Here is a 22582-nt window from a genome sequence, read left to right as displayed (position 1 = left end):
CGAGAACACCAGAGGTCAATCCCCATGCCTGAATAGCCAAGTTTCTTTGAAACCCCCCAGATACCACAGGCACGCAACCATCTAGGGATGACAGTAAACTCTTCAGTAACACCTCTGCCTTTAGGTTGGTCAGAAAGCAATGATACCTTTTACAGGTGATGGCTAATCTCTAACAATCTTCTTTCATGACCCAATGAGATATTACCTTTTTTTTTTATGTTTGAGACTGTGCTCTCTTCTTTGCATATAGCAAGAACCTTTTGAATAAGAGAGGTAAGTTAGACCTCAAGGACTTACCCCTGAAACCAGATCATTCAATACAGATTTTAGTGACTTCAAAACTGAAAAGTTTTTTGCTTTTGTTTCTAAAAGCAGATTTATATTATTTAGCTGGAAATGTTCCCATCCAAGTCCCACTACTGAAACAGCAATTGAAAAAAGGTCTGAATTTCTAGGGAGAACAATCCCTAGAAATCTAATTAGAGAGAGTACAATTTTGCCATCATTCTTAAATTTATTTACAAGTTCAAATGTTTTATACACCTCAATTTACATAGTAGGGAACTTGTTATTACACTTTATAACAATTTACAGTGAATAAAAGGAAAACCAATATGCATAATTAAAATTAACCTTTATTACTCCAAAAACAGATGCCAAAATATGCAATATATTTCTGTTTCTGTTGGCATATTTCTAAAATACATGTACAACTGTAACTAGTCAGCCTAGACATTTGGTATACTGTTTTATAACATTTGGAAGTTCTCCCACACTGCACTGGGATGTCACTATAGTAAGCTGACAAAAATAGGGAAATAGAAAGTTATCCTGGTTTTGAAAGGAAAAAAAAAAAAAAAGCATGTGCTCTTACTAAAAAACTAGGTTACAATCAAGCATTACACTCAGAAAATTCTAAAATACTATGTTACTTTTAGTTTTAAGTGTAGCTACCAATTTCCATTCACATTTATTGGCACCAGCCCAACTATTTGAATGACCAAGTACGGTAACCTTCAACATCAATGCACTAATAAAGGCCCTCTCTGCAACAGAAGTTTATCGTCCCAAGACGCTACAATTACTTGTGCAGAAAGATTATGATCAAGATGTGTTATTCCTAAAAACCAGTTCCATGAGATCAGAATAATACTGGCATATAACTGCTAGCAATCACTTCCACTTGATTGGAAACCTCTTTTGTTTTCAAAAACTTTTTCTTATTATCTTAGAATTTCCAGAGGTTTCTGTAAGGGTTGAAAGAAAAGGTCTTATTTCCCTGCTTGCACCGTAGAACAGAACTGGGAATGTGATTTGAAACAACACATGCTTTGAACATTTTCTGAACCACTCTTTAGTGAGCAACATTGCCCTCTAAAGAAATTACCTGTTGGATTATCAAACGCCCATACATAGTATTAGAAGAAACTAGTTCTGTAGAATCTCCAGCAGTGTAAAAGCACTGTCATCAAAGCACTGTTATCCACCTACTGCAGTAATAAAAGAAAATCTAAGAATCTTGTCAGCAGCACATCAGAGGTCACAGGTATTTCTCTTATCCCTGCCACACTTCTGCCCAAAACATGGTCCAGAGAGACTCAGACATGTTTAGCCTGCTGGTTTTGCATTAAAATTTCTCTCCCACCCATACATGTGTGTATTTTAACCCCAAGAACACTGAAAACACAACCACTAATGTTTCTGTCTAACATGGAGCTCCCACAGCTCTCTTTAATAGGCATGCACTGTGTAGCCACTTCATTCTTAGAGATGTTTTGTTACATTTCTAAATAAGAAGTCTTCTTTAAAAGTGATCCCTAGCTTCAAACAGAGTATGAGCATCAGTTAGACTACATACTACTGTTTTACAAAGCAATCTGTCACTATCCCTAAAACATTCCATAGCACTTGTTGTGGGGTATCACTTCAAACGCACGTGTAGCAGCATGACCCAGGAAGCTATGCCAAAACACACCAGTGTATCTGCACATTTTTCTTCTCAGCTTCAACACATTTGACTAAGCCAAAATGCTGAATTCAACCCTGAGATTTATCCTTCTGAATAACTTCTTGTGGGAAGAGTACACGGAGCAGAGGATGAGGAACTTGCTTTATTTTGTGTGTCTTATTCTGATGAGACACAACAAACAAATAAGGAACAGAAGCTCACAAGAGACAGAATAATATTAAAGTGTCACTAATGCCATACACACATCAGGAAGGGAAGAAAGGCTATGCTGCATAAGACTACTGCATTGCTAGATGTACATTCTTCAAATTATCAGTTACTGTATCACAGAAGTTATCATCTTACTTCTAGTTTTTTCCCCTCTAGAACAATTTGGATTTCTTTGGCATCCAAAGTCTCGTATTTCAATAAAGCTTCTGCTAAATTCTTGTGTTCTTTTGCATGAGTCTTCAGGATGTTCTTTGCTCGCTCATATGAGTCCTGAAGGTGGAAGGAGATTTTAAGGCTTTAGAACAAGAACAACAGCAAGATTCCACTTTAAAAATTGTTTCCAGGTAAAAACAGCTTGAAACAAACATTTAAAGTTGTGCCTTACATTTCATAGCTAGCACAACTTCTGTCTCACGAAGATTTAAAATTTAGCTGTCATAATTAACTACAGAAAAACAAAAAACCCTGAACCTTCATGCCAGCTTTGCATTTTACAGAAGGAAGACTAAAAATAAAATCCTGAGACAAACCTCAGTATTTTTACATACGACTTAGAAAAGATTTACTAGATTTGAAAAGTTGCTGATTAAATATATTTGATTTTACATTATGAGCAGTGCTACAGCATTTCAGGAATGTTCCTCAAAGACCAAAGTTTTAAAAAGTTTATCAAGCTGTCTAAGTATTATGTACTTTTGGAAAGCTGAAAGCTACCTACCAAGCTACCAGGTGCTGCAAGCAGATGCACACTGCCAGCATTACCAGCTTCACCTTTAACTTTTATCTCTACATATGCAGATAGTTCTTGCATGACCAAGTCAGTTCAAAAACAGCTACAACAAAAGTGTTAATCGTTTAAATGTTATGATAGAAATAATTCTCCTGCCTGTACCAAACTAATTCAGATTACAAGCACAGTGATTTGGAAGTTCTGTAATTATCGAATGTTACAAATTTCCCTAAGCATCTGAATCTGATCACTGTGAATGACAGGATACTGGAAGAGCCAACTCTCTGATCTGATACGGCCATTCCTGTGTTTCTACACAAAATTGTTTAGCTGCAAGTTATGAAATGTGGGAGTAACAAAATATTCACCTGTTCTAAACCAATTTATAGCCATACTATTTTTCCTATGAATTGAATAGGCAAAATACAAAGCCTGACCAAATGTAAGAGGAAGTGTTAAAGCGTATATTAAAGAACCTACCAGCAACAACTTTTTTCTCACTACTTGTGCATGACAATTACCAAAAGGTTTTGATATGCACAGATGCAAACTTCCAGCAACATTAAATACTTGCTAATACTTCCATCCACCTATGTATTTTCACCAGTATACATTACCAAACTGAATAATCAAGCTGATGGTCAGCTCCTCTCAAAATAAATGCATCAGAGCAGAGAGAGAGAGAGAATCTTACCCGCAGAAGTGTTCTTACTTCCTGTTCAATTGCAGACTGAGTTTCAGGGCTAACTTTCCCCGTATCCGTATAGGTCATAACACCAAGCTAAACAACAACAAAAATCTTTATCTTGCCACTGCTGCAGTAATACACATAAAACACTAAGAGCTTCATCACCTATTGCTTCTACGTGCAAACAAATAAAACCATTAATGAAATGTTTGCCGAAGTGCTTGCAACAGAAGCAAAGCCAGAAGCCAATTCATCAACTATGTCATCACAGAGTTCTATTTCAACAGGTCACTGTACAGATCCTGATTAAGCATTTTCTTATTTAAGCAAAACAAAATCCCCAGACTAATAACACTTGATGGGTAAAGATGACTAAAGAAGTTTCTTTAGAAGTCTTGAAAACTCGATGCTGTCATGCCTCCCCCACCCCCAAAACCCAAGATTATCCTCAATTCCAAAATGTTTGGGTTTATTATAAACATTTTCTGCAGACATTAGTAACTTTCAAGGTAATTTTGAGGTGAAGATCTCGGAAGATAATTTTTAAACTGTCAAGTAATACAGGTTTTCTAATGGAGTTCTCTACAGCAGGGCCAGTCGCAAAGCTTGCTTTCTTTTTTGCCAGAACTACTTAGTCTCTGTGATCACTGACAGCCAAATAGGCATTTAGTTACAGAAAAGAACATTTCTTTGTACCAAAGGACTGATGATACTACCTTCTCACTCATTCCAAATCTAGTCACCATCAGTTTTGCAATTTTAGTAGCATTGTCGAAATCACTGGAAGCACCTAGATAGCAAACAGATGTTAATTACTGTATTGAAACCAAGTTGAACATGCCAGTCCACAAGCTTTGATCAAAAATTCTTTTAACCACCAATCAGCTGACCTGTTGTGATGTGATCGCTTCCAAATATGAGCTCTTCGGCTACTCTTCCTCCCATACAGACATCCATCTGTGCAAGCAACTGGGACCTAGTTTCACTCCATCTGTCATTTTCTGGGAGCAAAGATACCTGTAAGATTCAGAATTGCAATCAGGTAACAATAAACAGAAGAAATACTGAAATAATCTGAATAATATTCTCGTTTGTATCCAAAGCAGATATAAAGGCTTTTATGCAACAATCAGAATGCTCTGGGCCTCCTCCTAGTCTACGCACTCATCAGGTTTGCTTGGAGGTGCTTATTCTACCAGCTGAAATTGCCTCCTACAGGCCATGAGCACCACATAAAATTAAGCAACTTCAACCTACCACCAGAAGGAACAGAACAATCCAGTCTATCCATTTCTCCTTATTCCCCATACTTGTACTGAGCACAAATCAACTTGCCTGGAGGATTCAGGCCAGTGGTTTTAACTGAACAGATTAACTTGGATAAAATTCAGCAGAAACAGACATAACATACTTTTCTGTTCAAATGCTTGGCAGCTAAAGGCTGAACAGAAAAAACTTAGGGATATCTATGTTAGAAACAAGGCAGGTAACCAATTAGGTTTAGAAAAAGTCACACAGGACAAAGAACAATTTGATAAAGGATGTTTGTGTTAAAAGTACAGTTGAGCAGCGCTTCTACTTTCCAGTTCTTTAGACATTCTTCAAAGTTTCGCTGTTGGGTACTATTTTAACTGCAGCAGAATCAAACATACTTACATTTCCTTTCTTGTATATGTGAACTTTACACTAACACATGCTATTTTATTTCAAAATGAAGGAATAACACTTCCTATCACACAGAAAAGATGACCAGTGACTTTACCAAGAGATTGCTCATAACTGAGTATTTCAACATATTACAATGTGCATTAACATAATTACAACAAACAGCATTGTTGAAAAATCCCTCAACAACACTAAATCAACATAAAATTCCAGAAATACTCACATGTCCAAGTGTTGTTCCTCGTGTCATGATTGTAGCCTTGTTGATCGGCATTGCATCCTTGGTATAATATGCAATGATAGCATGTCCAGATTCATGATAAGCAGTGATGGTTTTGTTTTTCTCATCAATTTCTACACTTCTACGTTCAGGTCCTTAAACAGAGGAACATTAAATAAACTTTTTTGTACAGCTGACCACTACAATACACACAATACTTAAATAGAGCACAAAGTAGCTGAGGAACAGCATGCAAGCAAAATTAACTAACACTCATTAAGTGCAAAATGTTTACAAGTAGGATTTTAATGTCTAAAATTGACCTCAATGTACTCTACAGACAAGCTGATTTTAAAGGAATAGATTTAAAATGCAGTTTGAGTATCTGAAAAAATTCCATTTCTTCTCTCAAGTATGAGCAAACCAGATTTTTAGTGTATGTGTCTCAGATGTTTGTGTTGTCACACGACAAGATAGCTAAACAGAAGTTCCAGGTTTCTGGTAATTTATTCTCTGCTTTCCTTTAAGAATAAGTAGGGGAAGGGTAAGAAATCAAGCTCAAGTACAACATGAAGCATTTTTGACCAAAAAAAAGTATAAAGTGTTACAGAATGTATTTCATACTAGAATTTACATACTACTCTCTGGTCTGAAAAGGTTCTATTCAGAATAAACTAACAGAAGACGTACTTGTTTTTAAAGAAAACACAAAACAAAGCATAAAACAACAGCATAAGAACTTCTCTCTCTCTGTGTAGAGGTCTTAATCACACAAGAAAAGCCCTGTGCACTGTAACATACATATATATCTTTTGTATAAAATCCTACCCATTAGAATTTTGTCCTTGGAGAATTCTAGTTCTTTCATGGTTACCATATCTTTTCCATCAACAGCTGCCTTTAAGGCTGCTTGATTTACAAGATTCTCAAGCTCTGCTCCAGAAAATCCTACTGTGCCTCGTGCAATTATTTCTGGATCAACAGCTGTGGTAAAAAACAAACAAACTTGTCATTAGGGTCCACACCCCTCCTGAAAAAGCTTGTATCACAAAGGCATCTCAAGAAATGACTGTATTATAAACAAGAATCATGTGCTATTAAAAAATAATGCACTAAACAAAAAATTTTCAACTTTAGAAGAAATGAAGCCTAATTCTTAAGACACTATGAACTGTGTGGGACTAGAAAGAAACACTGCCTAATAGAAGTGTTGTAACTACTGGGCAATTATTCTGTGCTTTACTGAGACACATGGTAAAGCCACAATTGCTGATGGAATAAAGGACCAATACATGAGTGGGCTGATCCAGTATAAAAACTGTTACATAAAAAGATATTAAAGTATTAACTTACATGGATCATACTTTATTTTGTTAAGATACCACTTCAGAATTTCTGTACGACCTCTTACATCAGGCTTGGGAACAGTAACTTGCATATCAAAGCGACCAGGACGTATTAAAGCACTAAGGGAAAAGACAAATTTAATACATTGACTTCAAAATGCTGCAGTGAACTGTTACTAACATATATAAAGAACAAATATGCATCTGATACTTCTAAAGACATCTACATAGACTGTTTCTGGTGCACAGATGCAAAGAATACGTCTCTCTTATCTGTAAAAAGACACATGAAAAATGTTTACTACCAGCCCATTTTCAAGATTTTTTTGCATTTGAAAATTTTGCATTGCGAACAAGGAATGCAGCTAGTCTAGATTTAAGTAGAAAAACCCTCAGAAATTTTTGATGCTTAGAAGCATCTTACTTATTTCTCCCCATATTTAACTCAACAACCTTTTAAATGCCAAAAACTCATCAATGCACATGCTTTTTAACAGGGAAAAAATTCCAGCTATAACACTGCAATACCTGAAGATTATCACAAGCAACTTTGCTGTTGTTTTTGTTTGGTTTTTAATACATGCCCTGTAGAAGTGATCAATGCATTATACTCACTTATCTAACGCTTCAGGGAAGTTTGTTGCACCAATAATAACAACACCTTCATTAGGTTTAAACCTGTACGGAAAAAAAAGTGAGAATGTTGGGGGGTTTTTTGGAGACAGAATTAGCACCTTTTTTTTGGTCAGTAAATACTATTTCTTATTTCAGATTCTCTCAACTGGCCAGTAAAAAAACATGCTGTCAAACCAGAACATGTGATCCAAGAATGACCACGTTTAACCCAGCAACTGGTTAAAAACATGCCCTGATCCCAAAAAATTCAGAAATTATTTAAAATAATTGCAGCTATTGTACTACTACAACTCAGAAGCTTCTATATTCTTTACAGTAAGGCCATTAATGGTACTGTTGGCAGTATTAGAAAGTGGTCATAAGAGCATCTTATATCCTTAAAAGGATTACAAAAAAACTACAAAAAACCTCAAAGCTGTCAAGGAAGAAAAATTCACCAAAGTATTAAAAATACCAGTCAGTCAAGCACCTTCTATGCCCTCACAATCCACATATTTACCCATCCATTTCAGCAAGAAGTTGATTAATGGTCTGTCTTGAATAGGGATGCATAGGAGATTCAATTCTCTTCCCACCAACAGAGTCCAACTCATCAATAAATATAACACATGGTGCATTTGCTTTTGCCTCCCCTGACAAAAGAAAAATAGCAGAAGGACACTTCAACCACACAAAAGAACCAACAGTGTATCATGTAATTCAGGATTCTACTACTTCTCTGACTCCTGGATTATCACGTGTTCTATTAGACATCACCAGAAGTGTCTTGACTTTAGCCTTAAAAAATGAAATATATTTTTTAAACGAACCAATACAAAGAGAAGCAAGGCTCATCTCCACATCAGCTTATTCTTATCATGCTACAAGAAATGACTAGTAAAATAGATTAAGAAATTTGTTGTATTTCTTAACTCCCTACAACAGTTTACTTCATAGGCTTGGGTAGAGAACATTGACCTATTAAACAGAAATAACATGAAGTGTGACAGGTCTAAATGCTAACTTATTTTAATAGAACCTGCTTGTTTGTTAACAGTGAAGACCTCACCCTCAAGTTTACAGGTATTAAAAACACACAGAAAAAAAAAAGCAATGTAAGACCATCGACTGGTACATGCATACCAGGATGCAATTCATCTCACACAGCTAGACATACCTGTAACATTGATATTAATGTACAAGTCAGTTATCTAAACTTCTGTAGTCAGAAAGAAATGCACATTTTAAGGTACAACACGTTATATTTTGTATCCCTTCCATGTGAAGCAAGTCACATTTCTTCTACAGATGCAAACTACTTTCTACATCATCTACGACTGACACCATCAATTTTCCATTTAAGATAGAAGCTGGATTCCCCCCGTCCCTTGATAATATTTATTTGCATACTTAAAACAGAAAGCCTCTTCTATGAAAGTTACCAATCTAAACATTAATTTTAAGTTTCATTATAAGGGCCTTTATTCTGGGCCTGTTGAAGGACATTAGAAAGGAAATCTCTGCTCAGTGCTGCACTGTGGTCCCATAAAGCTCCAATTCAGAGAACAAAAAAAAGACAATATAAAAATATGAGGGAAGTAATTGAAAAGGTTAACACTATTTTTTAATCTTAAGTTTACACTAACTCAAATTTACAATAATTTACTTATGACAGTAAGTAAATTACAATTGACAATATTCCATTTAGTTTATAGGACATTACATTTCTAATTAAATTACTTCTATTCTCTCTGGGAGTGCTGTAATATCGTTTACAATTTTTTCTATAATTTCACCTGACAACTAATAAGATTCTACAGTTAACTGATACTCAGATATCTCAAATTTACCAACACAATTAAGTTTTATTTATTAGCCTCATACACTACTACTTTCCACTAATCAGAATTGTACCTCATCAAACCTTGTAAACAACACTGAATACTTAATCTTGCACGTTAAAAGATTTCAAAACCACAAATATTTAACTTACTAAACAGGCTTCGGATGCGACTAGCTCCTACACCAACAAACATCTCATCAAACTCAGATCCAGATGCATAATAAAAGGGAACATCAGCTTCACCAGCTACAGCCCGTGCAAGAAGAGTTTTACCAGTACCAGGCGGTCCAACTAACAGAATACCTACAAAGACAAACAAAAAACCTAAACAACAACAAAAACACCAAACCCACACAGTCTTATTATACAAGTACTGTTTCTTACATGCATTAGAAGAAATAATTTACACTTGGCTTCAAAAAGCTGTGAACATCCCAGTTCGGATACTGCTCATTACTTGCAGTCTAAAGAAGCTTCCTTTAATAGACCTAGATATGCTCTGATCCACAGTGAAACAACAACAAAGACTTTAAGACTAGAAAATAAAAACAGAAGTCTGAAAAGTTAAAGTGACTACAAACAAAAAAGTTACTACTACAAAGTTACTGCCAAGTTTAGCAGCTGAATCCCCAATAGTGTCTTCTTCAAACTAGTATTTTCCTAGCCAGTTCTGAAAGTGGAACTTTTTTTTATTATTAAATCACTCCAAGTAATTGACTTTAAAGAGTGTAGATCACTAACAAGAAACAGAGTTACCAGGTTTACATATTTCACATTCATGGGGCCTTTTACTATGATCAAGCTTAACCATCCTGATTCGAGACAGCCAGCATGGCTTCACCAAGGGCAAGTCCTGCCTGACCAACCTTGTGGCTTTCTATGGTGGAGTGACCGCAGCAGTGGACAAGGGAAAAGCAACGGATGTGATCTGTCTGGACTTCCGTAAAGCCTTCGACACAGTCCCCCACAACATCCTTCTCTCTAAATTGGAGAGATATGTAGTTGATGGGTGGCCTGTTCAGTGGATAAGGAATTGGTTGGAAGGTCACAGCCAGATGACAGTTAGTGGTCAACAGCTCGATGTCCAGATGGAGAATGGTGACAAGTGGTGTCCCTCAGGGATCCGTATTGGGACCGGTGCTGTTTTAATATTTTCATCAATGACATAGACGGCGAGATCGAGTGCATCCTCAGCAAGTTTGCAGATGACACCAAGCTGAGTGGTGCGGTCGACATGCCAGAAGGACAGGATGCCATCCGGAGGGACCTGGAGAAGCTCGAGAAGTGAGCCTGCATGAACCTCGCGAGGTTCAACAAGGCCAAGTGAAAGGTCCTGCACGTGGGCTGAGGCAACCCCCAGTATCAATACAAGCTGGGGGATGAGGGGATTGAGAGCAGCCCTGCCCAGAAGGGCTTGGAGATACCGGTACATCATTTAAGGGTATCCTTCAATAAAGAAGTTTCACAACTCTCTTCGAAGATTCATTTGTTCCTCAAATATTTCAATCAAACAAGGAAATCCACTACCTATGTCTAACATTATTTCACTATTTTTCTCAAATACAAACTAAATACAACAGTAGTATTTAGGCCCATTTTGGTTATATATCTTTTTGATTCCCGCACTAAAGAAACAAATACTCAGAAGCCAGGCTGTAAATTAGTCATTCAGTATAGAACAAAGCTACAAAGATACCCACGGCTAGATATGGTTTTCACTTCTGCTGAGCAATGATTCTTACCTTTTGGAAGTTTACCTCCTAGTACAGTAAATTTATGTGGGTTTTTCAGGAATTCCACAACTTCTTGCAATTCCTGTTTAGCTTCTTCAACCTACACAATAAAAACATGCCACAAAATGTAACTAAGCATTATAAAATACTGCATCTTTTTTGTAGTGAGTTTTGGAGACTTAGACAAGCCTAAGTGTCTAATTGTGTACTGATCAAAAATACACAATAGAAAGAGGAGATAAAAGCATACTACAGAATTTGCGTGGATACCAAGTGTCCATGAGTTTAACTCGCCCTATTTCCTAGAACTGTTCATAGGAATAATCAGTCAACACTCCAGTTAGTAATACTGAAGGAATAACCAAACAGTTCCAGACCAGATCTGACCAACAAGATAAATACACAATCCAAAAATCTACATCAAGATATTAGTCTAATTAGTTGAAAAGAGATTGTCTATTTGTCCAAGGGGAAGGAGAGGGGGAGGTCCTCATTTTGCCACTGACAGCCAAAGAACTGTTGAACAGAAAAAAAATAAAGCTATCCCATCAGCAGTGACATGTCCACTTCTTTGTGGGAATTGCCACATGTCCTGTCCTAGTATCAGATAACCGAAAGAGACGGTACTAAGAGAGAAATGATCAAATGGCATTACCATCTTCTTGTATTGGTCAATCTCTGCAAAAAATAGATTAACATAGATACTTATGGCCTACCTTTTGCTATTCTACCCTTTAAAAATGTGATTCAACAAGTCAAGAGTGCACCCTTTATAACATATTAAATGCCATAAAGACATAAAACAGAACAAGAGTCATTAAAACCCTCCTCGATCTTGAAGTGGTCAATATATAGAAGGCTTCAGTTCATAAAAAGAAATTTCTTGAACAGATTTAAGACATTCTTCAAGATCACAAGTATTAGTTAAGCAAGAACTCACAGAGTTTACTTTGGAACTTACTCCTTTTACATGTTCGAAGGTGACATTTTTCAGCTGGATGGGATCAACCGCTGCATCAAAGATACTCGAGGTTCGAAAGCGTACTAATAGCAAACAGCAGATGGTGAACAACAAATTTACAGATGAAGTCATTTCATTCCAAGACTGGACTTTGCACTTGAATTCATACCATTAAGCCACTAACTTTAAACAGGGCATGTTTCCATTTACAAGTGTCCAACAAGAATAAGATTTATTAAAAAAAAAACCCACAACTTTAAAATATTTGCATTTAATTCAGTGATGTAAAAGCTTTTTACTCACTTGTAGTACAGAAAGCCCTGCATCCTAAAGCAGATACATAAAGCTAGAAGTTCTTCCTCAGTGCTCCTGCACATACCCTAACTTTCTAACACTAACCCCATGTCACAACTTAGCATGAAGTTGAAATTCTCCATTTATGTTACCTCAGCCTTTGATCTTTCCACTATTTCCAAAAGATTGCTCAAGATGATAATTTGGCCATGCAAGTACCTAGTTGCTATAAACTAGGCTGTGATTACAAATAAAAATCAAACCTGTTTGCCTACTGCTGACCTAGATAACACATCATCTAAATCCAAAGACAAATACATAACTGGTGAACAGTCTGACTTCTTCTCTACTTGGTTCCATGTAATTATTTCACCAAAAGAATTAAAATCTACTAACAGACAACTTTTTTGTCTCTACAAACATTTCGTCACACTGTTGTCTGAAAGGCTGTAGCCAAAAGCAGTAAATAACTCTTCTCTTTCATGAGTACACTGAAATGTTATCCTAAAACAACAATAATGTCAAACACATTTAGTATGTGCTAAACTTCCTGGAAGAAACAACGCAAGTGAAACAATCGGAGAAAAAAGTTAACTAACCAGCATCAGAAAAGGAGCCTTTCCCAGGTAAAAATGACGAATACATAGCAAGATAAAAACAAAGAACGAAGAGAAAGAAAGAAAGCAAACGTGATCTTCTTAAGGAATCTGTAAAAGAAAACAAACAAAAAAAGTTTTAAAATGGGCTGAAATAAACTACTTTCTGAATGCAGAGACAAGATACACAAACTACACCAACTTACCAAGTGTTTTTTGCAGGAATACCTGTGCTTTCAAAAAGCCTTCTGCAAAACCAGTTTTAAAAGCATCCTGGTGTGCCTCTGGGATGTTTTTTGTTTTCATCAGCGTATCTAAGTTTTCAACATCAATTCTTCGCTTTCTCAGGATAAAGCCCTAAAATATTTTCCACAGCAGCATTAGTATACACCGCATTTTGATACACAGTTAACTTACTACCTGGCTAGTGGGAGGGTGGGGGAGGAATTTAAAAAGCATCTAACTGAGGTGCTATGGGGTTAGTTAGACAACACAGGGCAGTAGTTCTAGTGTGGAATCACAACGGCTCCAGCAAGGGCACCCTGATTTTTGCTGAACAGGCCAGGTTCAAAGCCCTCCTGGATCCCAGCTCTAAACAGAAAACACAGCCTAAGACAGATTTGTACACAGCTAGCTTTGTACACAGGGTTCAGTGGGAGTTCTTACCGTAAGCTTTTTGCTTCATGAAATCAACTTAAATTCCTCCCAAATGTGAAATACCTTTGAAAGTATAGTTTCAATAGAGCTTGGTCAAATAATACACCTCACGTGCCCTACCAAATTTAAGAGCAGCACTGCATGGAGCTAGCTCTGGTTTATCTTCATCATGGTATACCTAGTCCACAGAGGAAATTAACTACATATGCCTAAAAGAAGGGGAGAGTTCAAAGCTATTTTACACACACAACAAGATCAAATGCTTTAATGAGCCTGATTTCTGTACAACCAAATAGAAGCAAAGAGTACCTATGTTAAACTAGCTGTATTTCTGTTTAAACAAATGTCATTCAACTCCAAGCTATTTTTAACAAAGCCACAGAAACAGAATATGAAGAATTTTACTTCTAGAGTTTAAAACTCTGAAAAGACTACCCTAAAAAATTCAAATAATCTTTATATTGATGATATACGAAGCAAATCTGTGTATTAGCAAGAAAAACAGTATATGGTCATTAACTCAAGTTTTAGAATTAAGAATTTTTTTCATACTAGTGAAACAAAACACCTCTGGTAAACTGTAAATGTTCATTCTAGAGAAAGAGCTTATCTGAATAAGCCCAAGAACAACTTCATAATGCTACTCGTATTTACCTTCAAAATTGAAGAAAGTGAATTTTTTGTTTCTGTGAATTGTTCAGATGTTGACTGCAGACGTCTTGCTCTTGATCTCAAAGTCTTAAAGGTCCGTGATTGTATGTAAACTTAAAATAGTAATAATAAATTAAAAAATTAAAAACTATCCATTACTACTACCACTACAAAATAAAAAGCCTAAGAAAGTAGAAACTACTGTATGAAAAAGACTATTGCGTCTGAACTGAATATAATCTTCCCAAATTATCTACAGCAGAAAGTGAAGAGAATAGCAAACAGCAACCTGTTTAAGATGCCTGACCAAAATAAGTTAAAAATGTAAAACTGCATGAAAGACACTTCTGGATCTAATAGTAATAAACTGCATAAATAAACCAATAAATTTTAGTACTGTGAATTAATAGTTAGGTGATCATGCATCACATTTGTAATCTAAACTTGCAAGCAAACTGCTTACTGTTTCACAATATATTTTTCCCATCAAATTTTTTGCTACAATAATCCAGAATTCATGTTGTGAATTACAGATAATTGGCCAACCCTATCACTGTCTCAGGGAACAGAAGAGACATATAGCCGAATTAATCCAGGCTGACAAACATGAAACACTCAGAAGATAATCCAGAAGGATGAGAATGAAGGTTCATGCTCTAAAATAAGCTTTGCTTAAAAGCTCAGCTGATAAGGTGCCCTGAAGAGATCTTGAATGGCTTAGGTGTGCTGTTAACTTACAGACTGACCAAAGAAATGTGACCATTTAAACACAGTGACCTTATAGCACTATAAGTCATCTTCTATCACATCAGAAACCTTGTGATGGAGAATTTATCACATAAATCACAAAAGCCAAGAATATTTATCTTCTCTCACTACTGTGTTTTAAAATAATCACCAATAACAGTCAGTTATACAATTTTAACTGAGGCTTCTGTTATCATAGAGTAGCACCAGACAAAAGGAACTTTTGGAGGGGATCTACTCAAACCCCTGCTCAAAAAAGGTCCAACTTCAACAGCAGATCAGGGAGCTCTGGACCTCGTCCAGCTCAGTTTCGAAAATCTCCGAGTATTAAGATAGCACAACCTCTGCAGACAACGTCTCAGAACTCAGCCATTCTCACTGTGAAAATTTTCCAACAGGAATTTCCTTTGCTTTCACTTGTAATTGTTGCCTCTTTTTTGAGGTGTACAAGAGAAGAGTAACTAGTATGGCTCAAACAGCAATTAGATGACTCCTTGCCTTCTCTTCTGCTAACTTTAAAACACCAGATCCTTCAGCTTCTCCCATACATTAAATGCTCGAAAATCTGCACTCTCCCTTGTGGCACATCACTGAGCTATCTGCATTTTGTCAGTATCTCTCTCATCACCATGGGACACAAAACCAGACACAATATCCAGATGTAGCCTCAGAAGAACTGAACAGAGGACAACACCTGAACTCCCTGAGCTCCTGATTATACTCTTGCTAATGTGGCCCTGCTGTTACCCATCATACATCCAGGAGTATTTTAAATCAGTTGCCAAGCATCTTAGAAAGTTCATCTGGATCAATACCAGATTCAACATATTTACTGATTCAAAAGTAGTGTCCTGGTTTTGGCTGGGACAAAGTTAATTTTCCTCCCAGTAGCTGCTGTGTTTTGGATTTAGTATGAGAAGAATATTGATAATAGACTGATTTTTTTTTTAGTTGTTGCTAAGAAATCAAGGACTTTCTGCAGTTTCCCATGTTCGGCTAATGAGCAGGGGTACAAGAGCTGGGAAGGAGCACAGCCAGGCAGCTAGCCCAAGCTGGCCAATGGAAATATTCCACATCATAAAAGTTATGCTCAGTTTATAAATGGGGCGTGGCTGGGAAGCAGGAGCTCTCTCTTCACCTGCCCCCACCTCCTGTGAGTTCAACCTTTTTTCTGTGAGTTGTCGAAATCTGCAATATACATGAGCTCCGGGAAATCCACAGGCTCCGCAATTGCTGCTCAGGGACTGGCTACACAATCAGTCATCAGGCAGTAAGAAAAACTGACTGTGTATAGTTTGCTTTGCATATTCTTTATAACTATTATTTCCTTTGTTGTCTTAATACACTGTCTCTATCTCAACCCACAAGTTTTATTTTTCTTCGATTCTCCTCCCCATCCCACTGGGGGAGGAGCAGCGAGTGAGAGGCTGAGTGGTCCCAGTTGACAGCTGCCAGGTTAAACCACAAGTACTCAGCTCATCTTTTAAGGGTGTGATCCACAAATCCTGACATCTTTGTACAAGATTCTATAGTTACATCATGTTTACTAACTTAATTCTGAAAACATACAACTCCAATGCAAAAATAACTTCATGATTTAAAGCGTTAATATCAACATAAAGTTCCTCCTGGAAGTTTACTGGTACTTCCTGAGCAACACCTCTAAGGCAAAAGTAAAAATACTTTCCCAGACTAAAAATATACTACAGAAATTAAAAACAGTCTAGTTTGTTGTTTTATACCTGGCCAACACTGAACACCTGAACAGAAATTTTGGAGGGGATTAGGATGCTGTCTGTACAAACAAGATGAGCGTAAAGCACCGAAAACATCCACGAAACCTGTGAAAAGATACAGCAAAGTGTAAATACACCCTACATTAAATGGCAACTAACATTACTTTTCATATAGGTTGTTTTTTCTTTCTTTAATTAAATTCTGATTTAGTATGGTCCTCCAGGCATCTCTAATTAAACAAATTAAATACATTACCAGTACATAGATAGCTTAATACAAAGAAGTTAACTAAGTCAGGCACTTTACAATATACCAAATTTTTTTTAATTAGAACTTCCACAAAATATTGGTACCCAGAATCTTGAATTTGAAGCTGCATCTGGAAGGGAAAACTCTGCACATCTGTCTAGAGCTGAATAAAATTACCTAGACTGGACAGGAATCCAAAGACTTTCATGAAGCTGAAGGATCAGCATTCAACCAATTGTTCAGTTTCAAAGGCTTTAAAGAACAGGTTGCTCACGGGCATTTTAAAATGGACTATGCATAACGTATGAAAAACTATATTTTGAACTATACTAAGTCTACTTAACTGTACAATCCCCATGCAATACAGAAACAAGAAGAAATAAAACAGCATCACAGTGAAAAAGTTATTAGCAGATGCTATTTCAAGCACACTGTAGACTGCAAGACAAGAGGACTGTCATTTATCAGTTGTTTAGTTACTAAAAGCTCAAAAGAACTCATCCTCATTTAGCAGGTAAGCATTGTTTAAGACACATCTGAGACCTGGGGAAGGAGGGGGAAAATACTGCGGCCACGCCTATACATGCTCTGTTCCACAGTAATTCAGAAGCTAATGTAATCACAAAAAGGTAGGTATTTATTTTACACCAGTCAGATACATCTAAGACAGTAAAAAAGAACCCTGAAGGTTCCTACTAAATTTTTTTAAGTTATATGATTGTAGTAAGAGATTACAAGCTAACAACTGAAATACTGAGGAATTATGGGAAAGAGAAAAAATACTAGCTATTAATTCTACAATGCTCTATATTCCACAGTGATCTACAATACTGCATACTGGCTAACTTAATACACCATAATTATTAACACATTAGTTTAAAAAAATAGAAATACTCTCCTCACTTTATGCACAAGTATCTGCACAACATACACATACCAACAGTAACAATCATCCATAGTATGCAGTGTCACCTACACCAAAAGCAGGTTCTTGAAGATCTAGCATCTTCCTTGCCTGTGGCAGTTTTCCACCTATAACCTTGCCTTTTCAACTGTGAATGAAACAACCAGCCTGGTGAGCTTCCATGTTAATCTACCAAAGCTTTGAAGCATTTGCAACTTCTTTCTTCACATTCAGGAAACTGCCTCTGGGCTAATTTTTTTTATATCTCACATCACAATACAATTTAATATCTTTTCTCTAACAGCAGCCCTGAGATATTATTCTTTTGTTCTTCCTGCCTCTACAGTATTATGGTTGGGAGAATCCCAAACAACAACTTTCTGCTTATTTTTCTAACACATTCTTTAGCATCTACGATGGCCTTGCTTCCCGTATTTAAGACTAAACCCAACAAAACATTTTTAACTGTAAGGAACCACTCTTGGAGTATTTCAGCAATTAAATACTCTACATGGACTGTTAACAGTTTGCCACCCTGAATTCCTTTCTAATTAACATCCTCATATAATGTTGCTTCAAGCAACAGAGGAATAACTTAAACTGCATATGTCCATGATTGTGTTACATTAGTAGATTAGCAAAATCTAGTTTCTTCTATTTGGTGAAACAAACTGGTGAAAAAATTCATAGCTCTGGTTCATCATTAAGAGACAATGCCCTTGTACTACAGCTGAGTTCAGACAAGTTTAATAGCAGCCAACTTCAAATCTGAGTATGAAGAAACAATTCCAAAATCTGGGTTGAATTTTCTAAAAATCACAAGATTCAAAAGCACCACTCTAGAGACAAGCTGTATACAATAAAAAACCCACAAACATTAATATTCTTTTTATTAAAATTATTTTAAACTACGAATTACCTACAGCACGAGATTCAACTAAAGAGTGTGTTTACCTTTATAATCTAACTCTTATCAATTCTCATGAGCACTTTACTCTGAAACATACCATGCTTATTTTCAAAGAAGGACTCTGCAGAGATGTACGATGTATGCCACTGCGAAGAGACTCTGTTTTCTGCACAGTAACCAGGAAGCAACCTGTTCACCAACTCTTTGAACTGGTTACCTTTCAAATCAGACAATCCCAGGTCTCTTAAATTAAGTACAGACTGCAAAACAGAAATAAATGTTCAAAATTTACTTAAGATTATCTGGGGGGGGGGGAGAAGATCGCAAATAACCGAGTTAACTGTTTGGCTCAATACAGCATCTATATTTCACAGTTCAGACAGAAATAAAAAATTTATAAGTGAAGATAAATGAATGAGGGGACATGACTAAAGAAAGAATATTTGCTACTGTCAATCCAGGATAACTTCTCCATTTGCGCACACTGACATTTTCATTGTCACAGTACATGACAAGTTTATTTTCTTCCCAACTCAGTATTCTTAATACCTTCCCACTCCCCGATTGCAGCGGGTACAGAAAAAAATGTCATTTTCCAACTCTTTCTACTCTTTATGACACAGCAAATGGAGAGTGTGAGGGGGAAAGATGTATAGCAATATCCACCCACTGTATTTCAGCCAAGCGAGCAGACAGCAAAATCCCCCCCCAACCTCTTCTTTCTCTTGGTTAGCCTTTTTGCATATAGCGCAGATTTAGCAGCAGCACAAAGATTCTCTGCTAAGTAGAAAGACAAATACAGAACTGAATAAATGAAACACACTTTTAGTTTCACTCAACAATCCAGGTCTCCCAATGAAATTTTTATCACCAGAATCAGATACAGAATTACAAAAAAAAACCCCACAACAATGAAATCACAACACAGAGTTGATTAGTACAATCCACACTGATTTCCAAAATTCTGCAGTTAGTGAGAGACTCCATGTTTTTCCTCCTAAACGTTTTCTTAGCTATAAAACTGGTGGTAAGAAAGGAGCTGAAAGAGAATTGGCAAGATCTGACACTAATATTTTGATTTTCAGTGTGAAGAACAAAAAATACCTGATGATAATGGAAGTATTTTAATAGAAAAATAAGAAAGCATGCAAATATGCTATTTAATCTCTCAAAACCCTTCAACATATTTTAAGTCACAGTCTGTTTTCTCACAAGCAATAATGAAACAAACTTTGCTAGAACTCAAAAGACTAAAACACAACAAAGGGCTTACTAACAGAAAAGTTATTTTGTTACTTTAGAGCAGGAAACATTAAGTTGAAAGTGAAAACACATCCCTTCCTCATTTGTAAATTACTACTGAGACAAGTAGTAGCTTTTTTTCTTACCAATGGAATACTGTACTTCTATACAATCCTTACTGCCAAAGCACTGAATGAAGTTGTCAAAAAATTACATTCTATGTGTTAACATTTTGGTTCGTTTAGTCACATTATTTTATAAAACGAGTTAAATATTAAATTCACTTAAACTCCTGGTGTTCAGATGTAGCTCAGTTAAAAGCAAGCCACCACTTTTTCCAAAGACTTTTAGTACCTCACTCTTCTGAGGATCATGCTCTGGGGAGGTGTCCCTCTGGACAGGCTGTACAGATGCTGTGCTGGCGGTAGTGGTGGAGCTTTTTGGTGAATGAAAGGCATTGATAAGGTGACTCAGAGAAACAGTAGCCTAGAAGAAAAAAAAAAAAACAGATAGTGATTTAAACTTGTTTTAAACTATTTAAATATATCTCCATTCCAAAGTCCGATTTATAATTGCTATCTTGTACGCCACCTTTTAACTGAGGATTTCATAACAAACCTCGTGAACTTAGTTTCAACACCACAGCATTAGCCAACACCTCTATTTACAGAAAAAGGAAAACTTAAGCATACATGACAGATTAGAAACTCACAAAGCTTGGAAGAGAAAAGAAAAAAGAAAGCTGCTACACTTCCTGGTTTTCAAACATAAGCATGTTTTAAAGACAATAATCACTAGATTTGCAAATACACAAGTAGGTACAGATCATCAACATTTAGGGGATGCAAAGACTACCCTCAATTCACACTTAAGACAATGCTTAGCTACAAAAAAATAGTAAGACAACTTCTTATACTGTTTGTCCTCAGCCAAAACATCAGGGAAACAAAATTGCTACTACACTTACTACTTCCTTCATAACATGTGTTTCAATTTTTCCTTTATTTTCTTTTATGTATCACTCATTTTGCTGTGTTAGATAGGTGCTGTTGCAACCAGACAATAGAACAATAGTGATTGTTGCTGTCTTCTGACAAATATTACAAACATAATCATTTCATGCAAATAAAATACAAAACTTTGTGAAACTGAATGTTTTTCCCTTGCAGTCACCAAGCCCCCATCACAGTCAACTAACTTACATTCCAAATAGATGTTTTTTCCCCACTTAAGACACAAAAACAGGAAACACAATCAATATAGAGAGAAAAACAGAGGAAAAACAATAGCAAATGTCTTCTACACCGAAAAGTCTGCAAGTTGACACCATGTCTTGAAATGTTTAAAACCCGTTTACAGCCACTCTCATTCAGGAGCTTTCTCTTCCTTGGAAAAAGTGTTCACTTAAAATAATCCTGAGCCTCTCTCAGTGTCTGCCAAGACAAAACTAAGACAACCATTCTGATAAGACTTCACAACACAGCCACAGAAGAAAACTAATGTTCTTTAAATGTAAACAGAAAAAGAATGGCAAATGAGGTACTCCATCTATTTAGTGGTAGGCCTTACTTTCAGACTTTAATATGAAATATTATAACATAGTAAATTTAAGATTATCCCTAGACAGTTATCCAAGCAACAGATCTCATCAAGCTAGTTCCCCTTTAAACCAGCTTGAACAGAAATCTACGTGGCTGCTTTTGAATAGCACTGAATCATGAGGATTCATCAACTTCTTACTAATACCTCAGTATCAAACTAACCTATACAAAGCACATACACGTCACAGTCAATTCTGCAGTTCAGCAGCACTCAGTCAGCTCAGTGACACCACCTCAATGAATCAGTACAGAAGACCAGGTGCACCACATATCAGGGCTCCTCCCCTAGCACATGACTATGTCTACTGCGAATATCTGGTACAAGTAATTCCAGCACTTCCAAAACGCCTCACTCTTTGCACACGTCACTAGGGAAGAAAGCTGGGGTGCGACTCTGGCTGCTGGCACGATACCTGACTGCAACACCTGATTAAGCCTCTGCCTATGAACGTCCTTCCGCAAGAGCTTCCATCTCTGTGTTGACTAGACAGAAGATCAAGAGAGACAATGCTGCGAGACATGAAAACTAACTCGGAATTAATTGTCCAAAGTTGTAATTAAACTCTGGGAGTTTGTGGTAAAACCATAAACCCTCCAGAGGTCAAAGCCAGCCTCCCAACCATTAGCCAGGCTTTCCTCCTGCATTTCCCACTATGAAAAGTGAAATGACACATTCCAAAAATATCCTTACAAGCTCTGTCATTTCACTACCCTAACAAAAGCAATTAACACATTCTCCACTTCTGGAATGAACAATCAAATCCCTCTGTGGAATAAGACCATCACGTACTAATCTCCCTAACACAAAACACGAAAGTGAAACCACTGGTTCAGATCAAAGTCCATAAAACCCACTAATCCAATAAAAATAAAATAAATCAAATAAAAGATGCCTTCCCGATCGCATCCAGACTGTTCTATATAACAAACAATTGAGGGACTTTTCCTCCGCCAGCTCTTTTAAGTCATTTCTTGTTTCCATAACAACTCGTGACAACTACCAGCACGGCTAAA

The 22582-nt window shown here is 36.6% G+C and overlaps 1 protein-coding gene across 1 annotated transcript in view; it reads right to left on the bottom strand.

Annotated features, from left to right (window-relative positions):
- Positions 1 to 494: 494 nt before the first annotated feature.
- The window catches only part of YME1L1 (YME1 like 1 ATPase), a 22733-nt gene continuing 645 nt past the window's right edge, over positions 495 to 22582 (bottom strand). The window contains exons 2-19 of the mRNA XM_075419589.1: positions 20322 to 20453; positions 18823 to 18985; positions 16668 to 16766; positions 14182 to 14291; positions 13077 to 13227; positions 12874 to 12981; positions 11981 to 12063; positions 11029 to 11119; positions 9437 to 9589; positions 7964 to 8096; positions 7444 to 7506; positions 6836 to 6948; positions 6311 to 6466; positions 5486 to 5637; positions 4488 to 4614; positions 4314 to 4387; positions 3604 to 3690; positions 495 to 2449 (exon numbers count right to left, since the gene is read on the bottom strand). Coding sequence (XP_075275704.1) covers positions 2306 to 2449; positions 3604 to 3690; positions 4314 to 4387; positions 4488 to 4614; positions 5486 to 5637; positions 6311 to 6466; positions 6836 to 6948; positions 7444 to 7506; positions 7964 to 8096; positions 9437 to 9589; positions 11029 to 11119; positions 11981 to 12063; positions 12874 to 12981; positions 13077 to 13227; positions 14182 to 14291; positions 16668 to 16766; positions 18823 to 18985; positions 20322 to 20453 — 2139 coding nt within the window. The 3' untranslated portion in view covers positions 495 to 2305. The remainder of the gene's footprint in view (positions 2450 to 3603; positions 3691 to 4313; positions 4388 to 4487; positions 4615 to 5485; positions 5638 to 6310; positions 6467 to 6835; positions 6949 to 7443; positions 7507 to 7963; positions 8097 to 9436; positions 9590 to 11028; positions 11120 to 11980; positions 12064 to 12873; positions 12982 to 13076; positions 13228 to 14181; positions 14292 to 16667; positions 16767 to 18822; positions 18986 to 20321; positions 20454 to 22582) is intronic.

The sequence above is a fragment of the Opisthocomus hoazin genome, chromosome 4 (assembly GCF_030867145.1).
Source record: "Opisthocomus hoazin isolate bOpiHoa1 chromosome 4, bOpiHoa1.hap1, whole genome shotgun sequence".
Taxonomy (NCBI): Eukaryota; Metazoa; Chordata; class Aves; order Opisthocomiformes; family Opisthocomidae; genus Opisthocomus; species Opisthocomus hoazin.
Note: the sequence above shows the minus strand (reverse complement) of the source record. Positions and strands in the feature narration are given on the sequence as shown.